The sequence below is a fragment of the Heterocephalus glaber genome, unplaced genomic scaffold, assembly GCF_053883595.1.
Source record: "Heterocephalus glaber isolate CG9 unplaced genomic scaffold, H.glaber_assembly_v1.0 deba00001606, whole genome shotgun sequence".
In the NCBI taxonomy this organism is placed as follows: Eukaryota; Metazoa; Chordata; class Mammalia; order Rodentia; family Bathyergidae; genus Heterocephalus; species Heterocephalus glaber.
Genome location: NW_028258377.1, coordinates 6,222,468 through 6,238,525, shown reverse-complemented (window position 1 = coordinate 6,238,525; position 16,058 = coordinate 6,222,468). Strand labels below are relative to the sequence as shown.

At 34.8% G+C, this 16,058-nt stretch overlaps 1 protein-coding gene across 3 annotated transcripts in view; it reads right to left on the bottom strand.

Annotated features, from left to right (window-relative positions):
* Nucleotides 1–9,077: 9,077 nt before the first annotated feature.
* Nucleotides 9,078–16,058, bottom strand: part of Fem1c (fem-1 homolog C) — a 32,328-nt gene continuing 25,347 nt past the window's right edge. For all 3 annotated transcript variants that reach the window (XM_087194693.1, XM_087194695.1, XM_087194694.1), the window contains exon 3: nt 9,078–13,580. In XM_087194693.1, coding sequence (XP_087050819.1) covers nt 12,271–13,580 — 1,310 coding nt within the window. In that variant the 3' untranslated portion in view covers nt 9,078–12,270. The remainder of the gene's footprint in view (nt 13,581–16,058) is intronic.

Here is a 16,058-nt window from a genome sequence, read left to right as displayed (position 1 = left end):
TTTAATAAATATAGTACTAATAACCAAGTATACTTTTAAATGAGAATGCTAGACTAGCTTAGTATATCCCATTTCAAATACACAGAAATGCTGGATAAATATACACGATTTTTTAAAAAGAAATTATACAGCTGAGCTTGAAAGAAATAAAAACCCTTAAATTTAAAAAATGAAAGGGAGAGTTCAAAGCCACAGAGTAAGTGCACACAGCATCACTGAGGTAGGCATGTCGAACGGCGAGGGCCAAGTGCTTGGCATCTGCAGGAAGCAGCTCCGTGTCCCAGTGAGACAAGGGGTCAGAACTGAGCTTCCATATAGAAATGGCAAGAGCCCCACAGAGATTATTCCTGGAGTGGGGTGCAGGGAGAGAAAACCATAGCTTTTTAGTCCAGGGAAGAATCAGAGAAGCTTTGTTGGCTGCCCATTACCCTGGGTTGGATTAAAAAACAAAATGCTCCCATGAGAAAGTAAAACTTTAAGCCCACACTTTGTATAGAATCCAGATTAACTCCACCCTTCTCACAGAATCTCCAAACTGGAAATTTAAGATAAAAACTGATTCTGGAAACCCTGGGACTCTGATTTCTCTGTAGGAATATTCCCAAAGCCCTGAATCTATAGGTGCTTTTCACCTAAAATAAAACACCACTGCTGACCATTGCCACAAAAATAGTTACAACTGACACAAAGAAAGGACCCACTGGGGGCCAGGGATTTAGCTCAGTGGTTCCGCTGACTGCCTTGCAAGCACAAGGACCCTAGTTCGATCCCTGGTACCAAAAAAAAAAGATTTGGGGCTGGGGATTTAGCTCAGTGGTTTTGCCGCCTGATATGCAGGCGCAAAGACCTGAATTCGATCCCCGGTACCAAAAAAAAAAAAGAAAGAAAGGACCCATCATGAAGTAAGCAGCACCACTAAGAACTTAATGTAGGACAACAACAAGGGAGCTCAGGTAAAGTTGGGATGCTTAGATTAATGAGATATGTAGAAAATGAAAAGGGCATGGGCAACTTAAAAAAAAGAAATTGAATTTCTAGAAATAAAAGCAGGCATTAAAATTTAGAAAATGAATGGGTTAGGCAGTAGATGAGAAAGAAAATAGAATTTGTGAATGGAAAACAATGTAAGAAAATCAGCCTTGAACAGAGGGGTAGAAGATAAGTTAAGAAACAAAAAATAGAGTTGAAAAATCTATCAATATGTCTAACAGAAGTTTTATAAGTAAAGAATAAAGAAAATGAGGAAGACTCAGTAGACAAAGATAATAACGGGTGATAATTTCCTAGAATTAAGAAAAAAACATGAACCTATAGATTGAAGAAGCAAAAATGAAACTGAGAGACTGGCACGGTGGCACATGCCTGTAATCCCGGCACTCAGGAGGCTGAGGCAGGAAGATCAGCACGAATTACATAGTGTGAGAGACTCTGTCTCAAAAAAAAAGAAAAAAGAAAAAGAATCAAACTGAGATCACAAGGTGGATAAATAAATCAATCCAAATTTAGTCACATAATAACAAGACTGCAAAAACCAAAGATAGAAAAAAAATGTAAAATAAAATGAGAGGAAAAAGATTACCCACAATGGAACAAAGAGTGCTAGAACTCAGCAGAATTAGGGGCTAAAAGACAGTAAAATAATATCTTCAAAATGCTGATGCGATGCTGTCAGAGTGAGATACTTGGACACACACACACACAGTACCCTCTGAAAACATTAAAAGAAGTAGTTTAGAAAGAAGGAAACTATTCCCAACAGGAAATAGTGAGATTCAAGTAATGAAAATCAACAAAACTGGTAAATAAGAACATTTAACCACAAACTACCATGACATTTAAAAAATTATTCAGTAGGATAGAAAGTTAAAATCAAGGTGAAACAAACATCTTAGATTTTTAACAATTTAAAATACGAGAGTAATGTAAGGAGCTAAAACATTCTGAGGTGCAAGTACTGTGATATTGCTGTCTCCTAGGGCTGCCATAACAGATTACCTCAAATTTGATGGCTTAAAACAGTAGACATTTATTCTTTCATAGTTATGAAAGCCAGAAGTTCAAAATTAAGGTGTTCCTAGGGTTAGTACCATATATTTCATCTTTTTATGTATTTATTTTGGTATAGTTTCACCACATAATTGGTCAAATGGTACTTTTTGTTTGCCTGTTGTCAGCCTTCATGTTCAATATGACTTTTGTCCAGCTTCTTTTGCATGTGTGTAATACTCTCGCACGTTATCCTGTATAGTTGTTACAGTGTGTCTGTTATCATTGCCACGCTATGTACCATTTAAAGAATATATCAAATTTGGAGTATTTCCAATTGGGACTATTATAGAGCTTTGATTTTAAGTATTCTTACATATATATATATATATGTATATATATATATATGAGACCTGAATGTGTTTCTCTAAAGCAGCAGTTCTTACATTTCTTGGTCTCAGAAACTCAAAAACTGAATTGAAGTTTTAAAATTAAAAAATTTTAAATGAAAAATTGAGCTATGAGACATTAATTTATTGAATCATTAATTTAAAATAACAATAAACCCATTATATATTATATATTTGTTCCCTGAGAATCCCATAACCAATTACCACAGGCTTGGTAGCTTAAACCACAGACATTTATTACCTCACAGCTCCAAAGAACTGCAGCCTGAAATTAAGGTGCAGCTAGAGCTGGTTCCTTCAGCCCCAGAAGCTGATCTGACCCTCTTAGCTGCTGGGAACTGCCAGCCTCTCCTGCATGCCTTAGCCTGTGGCTACATCCCTGTCTTCAGTGGCCTTCTCCCCTTGTCTCTGTGCCTTTTCTTCTGTTGCTTACAAGGGCACTCATGGCTGAATTTAGGACCCACCCTAACCCACCATGACTTTATCTCAAGATCCTTAATTCCAGTACATCAGCAAAAAAAACACTTATCCAGAAAAAAGTCATGTTCGGAAGGGAATGGAATTAATATGAGAAAATGAAAACATGGAAACAAAATCTTTTACAAATAGGAAGGGGTGGGGGGTTTGAAGGGAGGACAGGGGAATGGGGAAAAAATAAGAACCAAGAGAGTATATAAAGGTGCAAATTTCCATTGATGAATGTCATTATATTGTACACCTAAAAATGTACCAATAAAATTAATTTTTTTTTTAAAAAGTCATCTTCAGAAGTTCTGGGTGGGCATGTATTTTTGGGAACCACAATTCAACCCAGTAGTCATGTTAATAATGTAGAAGCGGCCTCTAAAAATGTAGAATGTATAAATTCTAAATAAGGCAGAGGAAAAACAGAGAAAACAATATCCTTGAGGGTAGGAGAAATCAAAGCTAAATTAAAGCACAGTAAAATAAGACTGCAGAAGTCCAAATTAATTAGAAATTGCTTTAAATACAGACAAGTTAAAATATGATTGTTAAAAGACAAAGTCAAATTAGATTAAAAACAAAGCCAAATAAAGCTCACATACCACTGCTGCTCTAAATGGAGTTGGGTCTTGTTTTCTTTAACACCTTTCTTACAGCTTTAGCTTAGCAGGGGTGAAAGGAATTCTCACGTGATTAATGTGCTCAAATCATTTTCATGTGTGGCGTTAAGCCTAACTACAAACAGAAGCTACAGAACAAAAATGGGGAAAAAAAAAAATCCCTTTCAAGGCAAATTTCTCTTTTTCAGATAGTAGTGAAGGGGTTAATTTTTCTGGATCAGTTTCAAGGTTTTTTTTTTTTTAAAGTATTTCTAGATGGCTTAAAAGATTAACAAAAGATTAAAACTGTAAGATTTATTTTTGATCCCCTGCTCGTCTTTATTCTTTAGCCAATTCCCCATCTTAGTAAAAATAAAATTCTTTGAAATTCCTGACTGCAAAGAACAGATCTTGTCACAAACCTGGTAGACTATGACTGATTTTCAGTCATGGTGAGTACAACTTCTGAGTGCACAGCATGGACCAGTTTTAATGAGTTCAGAATACAAAAAAAAAAAAAAGTCACACATATTCAAAGGAGATAGCACTTAAAATTTTATCTAAGAAAAATAAACTTACAAAATATAAAGTGCAAATTTTGAGCACAATGTCAAAAAAAAGAAAATTCAGTTAAGAGACTATGCACTTTTCTCATTTCAATGAAAAGATGTAATAGCTAGTCAATCCCAACACTGCAAATTATGATTTTTAAAAATTTTATTTTACTTTATCTTATTTTTTGATACAGGGTCTCACTATGTAGTTCAGGCTGGTCCTGAACTCACTGTGTAGCCCAAGCTGGCCTCAAACTCATGGTGAACCTCCTGCCTCCGCCTCCCCAGTCCTGGGATTACAAGCATGAGCCACAACAGCCGGCTTATGATTTTTTTTTAATGGAAAAGCAATATAAGCAGTTCTTTTGTGTGTGTGTGTGTGTGTGTGTGTGTGTGTGGTACCGGGGATTCAACTCGGGTTCTTGCACTTGCGCAGCAGGCAGTGGAACCACTAAGCTAAATCCCTGGCCCAAATATAAGCAGTTTTAATTCTAGACTTTCTTCAATTTTTATTCAACCTTAAAGAAAAATTTCTCTGCCCTTCAGAATATTGAAAATTAGCTTTGTTTACCTTCAAAAACTGCTTATTTTTTGATGGCAAGATTGTGTTATTCATTTTTATATTCCTGATTCATTGCATAGTGCTTGAAGGTAAATAAATTTGTTGAATTTGTGAATTTACTTGATCGATTTTCCCAAAATTTCTCTTAGATTGAGACTGTTTCCCCTGTATTTTTGCATTAGCAGGTCAGAAGGGTTCAGTTCTGCCAGTCTGACCCCATAGTATTCTTTCATGTTGTGTTATATAGATTAAAAAAGTACCTGAGGCCTAACAAGAAGCCAACACTTTGAATACAAAGTGCTATGAGGTGTAATGAAGGCTACCAGCAACTCTTACTCTGACTTTCAGCATAAATTAAGGTCTTTCATTACTTAAAACTGGAGAACAGTTTTCTTTGAATATTGACTCTTAATTTTACTCCTGCCTACTTGTAGAGGTGCTTAATCATTTCATTTTTAAGGCCTTATTCAAAATGGCAGAAAGATAAATTTCACCAACTAAAAATATTTTGTTTCTATTTCAGTTATCACAACTTTTAAATTGTAAAAAAAAAAAAAAAAGCTAGAAAATAAGCAAAAGCAGAAAAAAGATACTAGATTTGTTAGGCAATCAGCTGAGATAGGAAGAAAAAAATTTAAGTACTGATAGGTTTCTTCTTTAAATCTTTAATACACTTTGCTGTTTCTGCTGAAGGTGAGTTACAGTTGGCAATCCCATTCATTGTACATCACCTGAAACTTGCTTTGAGGCCTACTTAAAAAGTCATTAAAAAATGCTGTCTGTTAACCTGTATGTATGACAATTAGCTTTATAAGGACTTATAAATTAATCTGATGTTGGCAAAAATGTTTGTTGGAAGAAAAATGTTTTGTTGGTGCTGCCTTAAGTAACTTTGTGATATATTTTGACTAAATAATGTCACAGTCCAAAAAGAAATGTGTATAAACACCATACCCTACTATGTAAATCTTTTACAAGTAGCATAGGTTAGCAGTTTTGCAGCTACTTTATATGTGTACCGGGGCTGAAAAGATAACTATTTAGATAATGGGAGATACAGTATGTCACTGACAGAGAAAGAAGTTACAAAGAAGCAAAAGGCAAAGGCTAGAATAAATCCTATGGTGCTGGATCCCTAGTTGGAAATAACAATATAAACTCAGGTTTATTTTAAACATATGTATGTATACAGATAAATACAGAAGTTATTGTAGATGTGTATACATGTGTTAGTATGCATTCGTCTATTTCTTAGCTCTCCTCTAAAAATAGTGAAATCCCTAAAACAATAAGCACATCCAGCACCCAAATCTTGGATTCTAAATACCATTCTCCTGGGCTGTTTAGAGAAGTGACTGATTCTAGGATTGGGGCAGAAAAAATATATGATGATCCTGAAGAACTTTTTGGAGGTCAAGTGGATTGGACCCAGGGCCTCATGCATGCTAAGCATGTTTTGTCACTGAGCCACATCCCGAACCTAGAGCATCTTGCAGTGCTAGAAAGTAGAACAGGCTAAGGAGAAGAAAATGGTTCATGATGACCAAAGCTGCAACAAAATAATTATAGCACTAGGTTGTAACAACACATATTCATGAACCTATACAGAAAAATGTTTGAAGAAATGAGAAGGGACAAACTTCTTTACAATAGAACTTGAAATAATATGTCCTCTCCAAAAAGTAGAGCTTAATTCCTCTCCTCTTGGGCATTTGTTTGGATGTAGTGACTTATTCCTGTGGTATAACTTTACAATGGACAAACTTGGCAATACCATCTTCACCAAGTGATCAAGGGTAACAAGCACTGATAAGTCATGTGGCACCATGCACACGCTGCTACAATGTAATAAGAGAATACTACATGTCTGTGGTGTTTTTCCCCCAGGAAACTATCATCCCAGCATGGTCATGAGAAAATATCAGATACACCTGAATTGAGTGACACTGTACAAAATATTTTTAATCAGTACTTAAAAATGTCAAGATCTGGAAAAACTGAAAAATTTAGGTTAAGTATACATGAGTCTAAAGGAAGTATAGTATCTTAGATTGGATCCAGGGACAGAAAAAACATTAATGGGAAAACTGTGAAATTCAAATAAAGCCTGTAGTTTAGCTAATAGTATTGTACCCATATTAATGTCTTAGTTTTGACAAATATTACATAAGGTGTTAGCATTAGGGGAAATTAAATGCAGGGTGCATAGGAACTCACTGTACTAACATTGAAACTTTTCTGTAAATCTAAAATTACTTGAACATTTTTTAAAGTTTCAGACTATTCAAAGAAATACTGTAGAAATCTAATTTGTATTTTATCTGCCAAGCTCTCCATGCCCTCCCACTGTCACAGGGGACACCCAGGTAACATCCTCCAGGACATCCTGAATGACAAGTGGGCTGCCCGGCATCACACCAAGGCCATTCTGCTGTCCATCCAGAGCCTGTTAGGATCCAATATTGAAAGCACTTTGAGTACAAATGCTGCTCAGCTCTAGTTAGACAATTTATAGCCTTTAAGAACCTGTGAAAACCCTGCATAAAGCAAGTTTCCTAACCTACCTTGTCCAGCTTCTGAGTTTTATCATTTTTTTCTTAGATAGTCCTTTCTTCAGTTTCTGTAACTTAGGTTTAAATTTTATTTCTTTTTTAAAAAATTACCTCTCAATTGAGGCCTTGTGATAATGCTTTCAAAAATTAATCAGGGGCAGTGTGTGGTGGCACACACTTGTAATCCCAGCACTTGGCAGGCTGAGGCAAGAGGATCACTGCAAGTTCAAGGTCAGCCTGGACTATCTATAGTGAGTTTGAGACCAGCTTGGACTACATATCAAGACTGTCTCAAAAAAACCCCAAAAAACCAGGGTATCAAATTTTAGAACTATGTATTATCACAAGTATTCGTCATAGTATCTGTTACAATAGACTGAATCATCTTTCCATTTTTAGTTTTGGCAGTAATGTCAAGTACTTTAAACCAATCTATCAATCGACTTATACCAAAGTATGCAGTGGTTAACAAGCTAATTGTGCTAGTGGAGCTACTGATTTTCAAATTCTTTAGAGGGAATGTATGACTTAATTATATTTCTTTTCTAAGTTTGATTTTTCAAATTTTTTGAAGTCAGGGAATTTTATTACTTCACTTTTGGAACCAAACATAAACATATTAGGAAAATGAACTAAAGTGACACAATTATATAAAGCTGTAATTCTGAGAAAATCTTATTTTAAATAAAAGTGCTTTTGCAATAAACATATAATAAGGTAACATGGCACCTAGGAATCAGTTAATTCCTAAAGCCCCAAACTTCCCAACAAAGACCAGCCTAATAGTACAGAAATGAAAATACAGTACATCAGAGAAATAGAGTATTTTGAGAGCATACTAAGACTTTTTCTTGTTCAGATCTGATAGCTTGTATCTACATGTCTCCCAAAGCCTCATGTGGTCATAGGTGGGGCTTTTCTGAGGTAGCTGGATCTAGAATGTGTGATACTGGGAATAGATATGACACTAGGATTAATTCATGGTGTGATGCTAAGATTGAAGATGCCCCACCCTGGGTGTGAGTGCTACCTACCCTAAGGGCAGGTATCCTGGATAGAATATAAGGGACAGAAAAAGGGCTATTTTCACTACTTTTTTGCTGCTTTGCTGCCTTCTGCCAGCTATGGACTGTTTCCCCTCTGCGATTTCTCTCTGCCATGCCACCCTGCCCTGGAGCCAGCCAAGGCTCTATAAACTATGAGCTAAATAAACTTTTCCTTCTTTAATCTGGGGTGTTGGGTTGTCTCAGCAAAGAGAAAAAGTAACTAAAAAAAGATCCTTAAAATTCTCTTCCTTATAGATTTGCTAAGATTTCTTAAATATTTGTGGTGGTAGTGAAGACAATTATAGAACCACAGAATTAGGGATAAAAAAGACTTTAAAACAACCCTTTCAAAAGGATGACAAAGCTTATACTTGTCATGGATTAGATACATTAATGATTCAAAAGGAAAAACCTGTTAACATTGTATTTGAATTTGTGCTCAAGAATTCAGAAATTATGGCTAACATATTCTTTGGATCAATTAAAATGCATTAGATAACTGAGATATAAGGAAAAGGCAAGGACTACTTAGATTTTATGATTTTAAAATGCTACATATATAACTTACCTTCATTGTAATATATTATTGTATTACTATATATACTTCTGGTACTAATAACAAACCTATGAAAAACAACATATTAAGAGCAGCCCTCACCCTATACATTTCACAACCCTTCCCATTATTTTTAGTTTCTATGGTCCTTACTAGAAAAAAAGAGAATGGCACATAAATCATCTTTTTTTACATAGAAGTATTAATAATATATTCTAGCTCTTGAGTTCACAAAATTATCATGTAATTATTCACATAATTATCCTTTTGGAAAAGGAGTCCACTATCATATACTTTAGGTAATAATACCCATTGAGTATTAAGAGTTAATAAGAGTACACTTAAACTTGGTGCAAATTTACTTTTATTAAACCTTACAATGAATGTGGTGGCATATGATTTTCCACTGTGTGACAATTTATAGGCTGGCATCTGAAGACAGTACTTCTTTTTGAAAAATACACAATGGGAACTGACAAAGGGAAGAGAAACTGTTTAGTGATACACAAGGGCATAAAAAGAAAGACGACCAATTAGTTTTAGTTTCCTTAGTATCTAATTTTAAAATTATTAAAGTTCCAAACAATAGCGCTGCTGTTACAGTGTACAAGAATATGTTATCTCATTCAGCCTCTACAATTCCCAGAAAAATAATTCCAAGATTATACTTGCAAATTTAGTCTAGGGTTTTTGCTAAGTAATATTAAAGAGCTACTTTTCCAAATAGAACCTAAACAGTTTTCCCAACTCACAGTAAATGGGGTCTTTAAAATATAAGGTAGTAACTTTAAAAGTAAGCAATCATTTAACTTCAAAATCATAAAGGACTCCAAATTACCTCTGCTGATTTAGATTTACACCCATCTGCGTTAAGGATAAGAAAATGACTATTTTTAAATCTGTATCTGTCTTGAGAAAGTAGACTGATTATCTGAGTAAAACGACCATTTCTTTACAGAACGCCTACAATTCAAAAGGCCTTTAACGTCATTTTTATAGAAATGTAATCAAAATTTATACATTAACTCCAGCCAACATCACCATTCTACAGTTTAAAGCTTGACTTACATAAATTCAATTAGTTCACTAAGTATTTAATTTGTTCCTATGGTTTTAAAAACACAAACTTAAAGAGCCTAAATGGCTCAAGATTTTGAGATTAATTTCTGATGAAGGTCTTAAAAGAGTATTTGAGGTCACATTTACTAACCAATCCTAAAATAAAATTTTGAGCTATTCACTGATTTTTCAAGGGCTCCTACAGGCCTTTGCAGAGAATTGTATCTGAACTGATATAAAGCATTGCAGTTATCAAGACTGAGGACTAGTTCTAAGCTATCCGTTTTTAGTGGTGGAAAAACACTAAAGAAATCCTTATTTTGCACTAAAGTCGCAAGATTCCAGTACCCCTGTAAACAGTGTCAGATGTGCCTTGCTCTAAGAACATGTAAGTCCCACCTTACCAAGAAAAGGAGAAAACAGTACATCACTTAAAATTATAATTGTCATTTTTCACCCCAAAACTGAGTTCAATTAATGTATATATACTACACTGGCAAACTTATTCTTTCTTTTAAAAGTAGCTTATGCATATATAATTCTTATAGCACAGGGTTAGTGGCAAATGAACTCAATGTTTGATATTTCTAGAATATGACTAAATCATAATTATTTTTATATGGAGCAGTTCAAATATTTCATCAAATTTGCCCATAGTAAATAAGGGATAGTAAAATCTCTTCATCAAAAAGTTGGTGTGTACCTATTAATCCATTCCTTTAAATGGTGAAATTAATTTACAAACTAGTAAAATAAGGGTATGTTTTAAAAAGTTAAACCTCAATTATTTAACCAAAAAGTCTAAGTTCTTTACTATTTACTACTCTTCATTACAAGTTTTTATTGAATAAAGATGAAGATAAAACTACTATGACTCTTTAAATAGCATCACATCAACCCTCAGAATAAAATGTCACCCCCAAAATCCAAGTAGGTGATCCAGGTCATTAAATTCACAGGTAAACTGAATTTTTCTCAAATCAATAAGGAACTTTTTATTCAGAACAATTTTAGTAAGACATTTGCAGGGCAAATATGCCATCATAAATTTTATTCTGAATAACAATAAAGTGCTGAATGATAATTACCTGAATCTCTTTAGTACTTTTCACTTAAGTTAAAAGAGCCCTTTCTGTGGCATAGCAAATCTGAGAAAGAAAAAAAGAAAGAAAGGAAGGAAGAGAGAAAGAAAGAAAAAGGAAAACAAAGCTAACTTTCAGTGTGGGAACAGGAAGTACTGTAACTTTTTGTGTTTAACTAGGGTGACAAATAATTGAGACCAAAGTAATTCATGCAAGTTATCTTTAAGGCATACATAAGTTTGAAGAAAGAAAGAACACTGTTACTGACCTTCGATACTATGGCAGGAAACTGCATACTGAAATACCTTAATTATCCTAGATGCCCAGATCTGGCTTGGCAAGCAACATGCCACTGACATGCTTTAGCTCTTTTTGTAACTAAAAGTGATTTGCAGTTCAGTGACTGAGTATTTCAGTGTGATTTGTTAAGCTGTGTGTGTGATAAACTCTGAGGTTAAATTTAAACAAATTCTCTACTCCTAGTCACACTATCAGCACAAGCAGGACAATGCTGGAGCAGTATGAAAGGTGGGTCACTTTAAAGTCTTCCTTTTACTGTGTGATATATTAAGATGACAGACCTAAATTTCAACTGGGTTAATGAGTTAGATTTGTTTCCCAAATGTAGCACACAAAAGTTTCTGTGGATTAAAGAAACTTCAGATGTGAAAGAAAAATAAACAATAAAAAATAAAAGGCTTGAGCTCAGATAGCTAACCTGCAGCTCTAAAAATTGTCATGCTACAAGAGTATTTGCATAAAATGAACTCTATAACAAACTTAAGAAAACGTTGTTTTAAACTGAAGTTAACCAACTGCTGCACAGAAAATATGCTAACATACAACAGTCAAGTTTAAGCCAGTGCATAGAGAAGATAAAGCACTTATGGTAACTGCAAATGGTAGTAACAAGTCCATAAGGTTTATAAGACCTAGCATGGGTTGGTAAAGGGGGAAAACTGTAGTAGAAATGGTTGGGGGTGGGGAGGGAACTGGGAAAAGCTTGGAGAAGAGAAGGCAGAAGCAAGAAAAAAAAAAATCTTCAATTGTATAAAATTCACAAGCCAGTAAAGTATAAAGATACCACTGAAAAACAGTTAACTCTGTCCCAAACACCCAACAGCAAACAAAACCAGAATCATTAAGCCTTTGGCAGACAATTTTAGAAATTTGGTTATGATATTACAGTTCTTAATAATTCACAAACAATATATTATATGCTATATTTATATTAAATACTGGGAAACCAATCCTGTAAGTTTGATGGTTGTAATGCATTAGCCGATGAGAGCACAATGATATCAAGCTAAATGAATGCTGGTGTTATCACAACAGTGCTTGTTTATGAAACAACTGTTAACAATTCGTGCTTTGACAGTGTTAAAACATAGTCAAATTATCATCTATGAAGTGAAACAAAGGTCTCCAGCTTTTCTGGGATATGCCCTTTATAATATATTCTATGATTCACGATGACACGAGCAGCAAGACACTGCAATGTGGTATGATTTATGGGCTGGATCAAATTTTTAGCTATTTCCTTCTCATCCAGCAAGTCACTAGCAGTTTGTTTGTGCAAGTTTGTGGCATCAAAATGTGCACCTGATTTAATAAGGAGATTCATGATGTCTGGATGGTTGTTCAGAGCAGCGATATGTAGGGGACTATTGTCATCGGAGTCTCTGACGTTCACATCAGCACCACATTCTATCAATATTGCAGTAACTTGCAGAGATGGAAATTTGCAAACTGGGTACCGCCCTACACATGTAGTATTCTTGTCCACAGCAAGATGAAGAGGGCTGAAGTTATTCTTTCCTCTTGGATGCAACTTAAGAAACCTGTAGATAGTCTGCTTTTTGAAATGATCCTGTTCTACAGTACAAGGAACTTTTTCTAACAAGCAGATTAAATGCAAAATGATAGAAAGAGCCTTATTTAACTGTAATGGGTCAGCTGGACACTGAGTCTGTTTGATAGCTCGCTCAATTTCAAGCACGCTTTTGCACAGTATACCCATAAGATCATCAAATGTAACAGTAGTACCCAACAGGCCTTTGGCCCTATCCTGTAGCATAAAGGAAAACAGTTCTGCAAAAGATAATAAGCTGCTGGCAGTCATTGGGCTTAAAGGGTCCAAATTATTCTGCTGCATATCCAAAGCGTACTTCCATAGGTTGATGCATCGTTTGAAATTTCCAGAGTCTGCATAGACAGCTCCACGATATCTAATATAGTAAGAGGTATCAGGATGAGAAGGACCAAGAATACGTTCTCTAATTAATAGTGCCTGCATTCTCATTTCATCTGGATCAGCAATAAGACCTTCCAGCTCTTCCGAGCTATTTACTTCCTTGGCATAATCATACGCCATTATTAGTGTCTGTGGTACTGGTTTACTAATTATATTAGTCCTATCACTATACCTCATGTTCATTGCCTTTTTCCAGTATTTCAAGGCCCCAAGCAGATCTCTCTTTTTGTCTACAAATGTGGCCCCTAGAAGCTCCAGAGCATTGATACGTTCTGTCTTGCTGGTCTGTGCATGGTGTGTCAAAAAATCCACAATGTTTGTGTGACCAGTCACGCTTGCTGAGAGAAGGGGAGTCATGCCATAACCATCCTTTTCCATCTTGGCACAATACATAAGAAGCATCTTCATGATGTCCAAACTGCCAGATTCTGCACAATCATGCAATGCTGTATTACCTTAAAGAGGGGAAGAAAAAAAAAAACAATAACATACTTTGAGGAACCACGATATAATGTAATATTTATATGCAATTTAGAACCTAAAGAAAAGCAAGCAACTCTAGGCCACCCTTAAGTAGAATATATTTTGATTACAAAGGAGAAAATAATTATCCTCAGCATTTAAAACTATCATCTAATATGTAGTAGGAGCTAAAGAAAATATTTACTAAAATTACAGAATAAGTAAATTAGAATGACTAAATTAGGTATAAAAAGAAATGATATCCAAAGTCAAATGAATACATGCCCTATTGGTATTTTTCATTAGTGTTTATGCCTAAAAACATGAAATACAACCAGCTATTCATAATTTTGCTGACAGTCACTTAATTTTTTGGGTCAGCTTCCACATCTATAAGTGAGGAAACCAGTCTTTAGTATCTAAAATTCTTCTACTTGATTCTAACAGTGGTCTGAAATTATTTTTTCAAATTTCTGAAAGTCAGGTCAAAGTTAGCTATTTTAGCCAAAATTCTTGGTTACAAAGTACTTTCCCCAAAAAGGTCTCATAGGAAAAATAAGTCCATTGAAACCTGAAAAATAAGTGGGTGATTTAATAAGAACTTTAAAAGGAGACATATGAAGTGTCCAAAATGGATTACTCCCCATTGTAATTTAATTTTTAAACATTCTTGTTAGAGGTACTGAATGTTCTAACACTGTCCTGTTCTTCCCACACAAATTAAAAGTGACAACAGGCACTGACACATCAGTAAGTCCGTACTAAACATACTAAGATATTATCAACATCAGGCATTTTACCTAATACTGAACATTTTACTACTCATAGAAACAGAAATTACCATGCAAACCTTTGACACTTACATACAATGTTTGAAAAAAATTTCAACAGTGAATCACTTTTGGCATGCCTGTATAAAAGAGTTAAACACAGGCTGAGAATGCCCTGCATGGAAAGACCTACTTGCAAGGTTGACCCTTGTCTGGCATCTGAAAATTTTCCTGGTTGTTTCCTACACGGATAAAACCTTCCCTAAATGATAACAGTGGCTCACTGTACCTAAACTGTAACAGCAAGGGAGTTTATATTAATCACTTGATTTCTTGGGTATACTGGGCAAAGTTCACTACATGAACTTCAGCGCTGGTCTATCACATGTTTCCCTCACATGTATTTGCATTTTTAGGGAAGAATGTGCTGACCAGTCATGAGAGGAAGAGAGGATAGAAATGGCTACCTACACATTCTTTAGACCTCATCTGTTCCTTTTCCTCTTACGATCCGTGTGTCTAATAACATCACTGTGATAAATCTTAGCCATGATTAAAATTGCACAGTGAGGTACCTCTGAACACCAAGGGTGGCTTTGAGTACCCTGCACAGAATGTATACCCTGAAGTGGCTTAAACCTGAATACTTCAAATAACAAACTTTATAGTTAACTTTATAACTAGAATTACAAAAAACATGTTATTATACATTATGACTTTTAATCTTTCCGTAGGTGTGTAGTCTTCCATAATATCTACAAGGACTACATAATTACTCTGGCTATGTTTACTCTGACCCAGAATTTTAATCTACAATGAAATGTTTTAACAATAGGTAAAGTAACCAAGTACTGATAGCACCCAGAATTTATAACTATTGATGTTAATTTGTTCGAAATAATTTCAACTAAACATTACTATTATTTTGAATGTATTTACCGATAACCATTTTGAACTGAAAATCTTTCCTATTCTCATATTTTCCAAGAAACAGACACTATAAGTCAAGAGAAATCTGAATAGAAAGAGAAGTCTTAGATGGCATTCTATATTCAGTGATAAAATCAAGAAGGCAGCAAAAGCCAGTTTTTAAATTACTAAATTTCTTTATTTCTGTAAAAACTGGAATATGTATATTTTGAATACACCCACATACAGAAAAAATAAAGAAGGCTAAAAAAACCACGAAGAACTAGGAAAGTTGAAAAATGTACTTTAAAAACTTCCTTGACAGGATTTAGGGATAACAAAAAGAAAATATCTAGAAGAAAGAAAACTAAAGTCTAGAATTTAAAGCAGCTTTCCCACAATGGCCTTCACTATCAGGAGGACGTCTACATAATTTTGGGGAAAAATCATTTCACAATTAAATCATGATTAGGCCTAGTTCTCCTGCCTACAGTCCACCTATGGCAGGTTGAGACATAATTCCATTTTGGCTTCTGGTCACAGCTAATAATGCACATTGTCGCTGACTTGCAATAAGCAAATTGCAATAAGCAGTTATAAAAATAAAATATATATATATATTTTTGATTGTCAAAGTAAATAAACTATTTGATGAATAAAGAAGTGGCTGCCCAGAGAATAATTATTCTGGTCTTAATTCACTAAAGGGACCCCCAATAATTTTCATAACCTTGTGGGAGACACACCCCAACAAATACTGTCTCAATGTTATTATAAATTGATTACACTGGT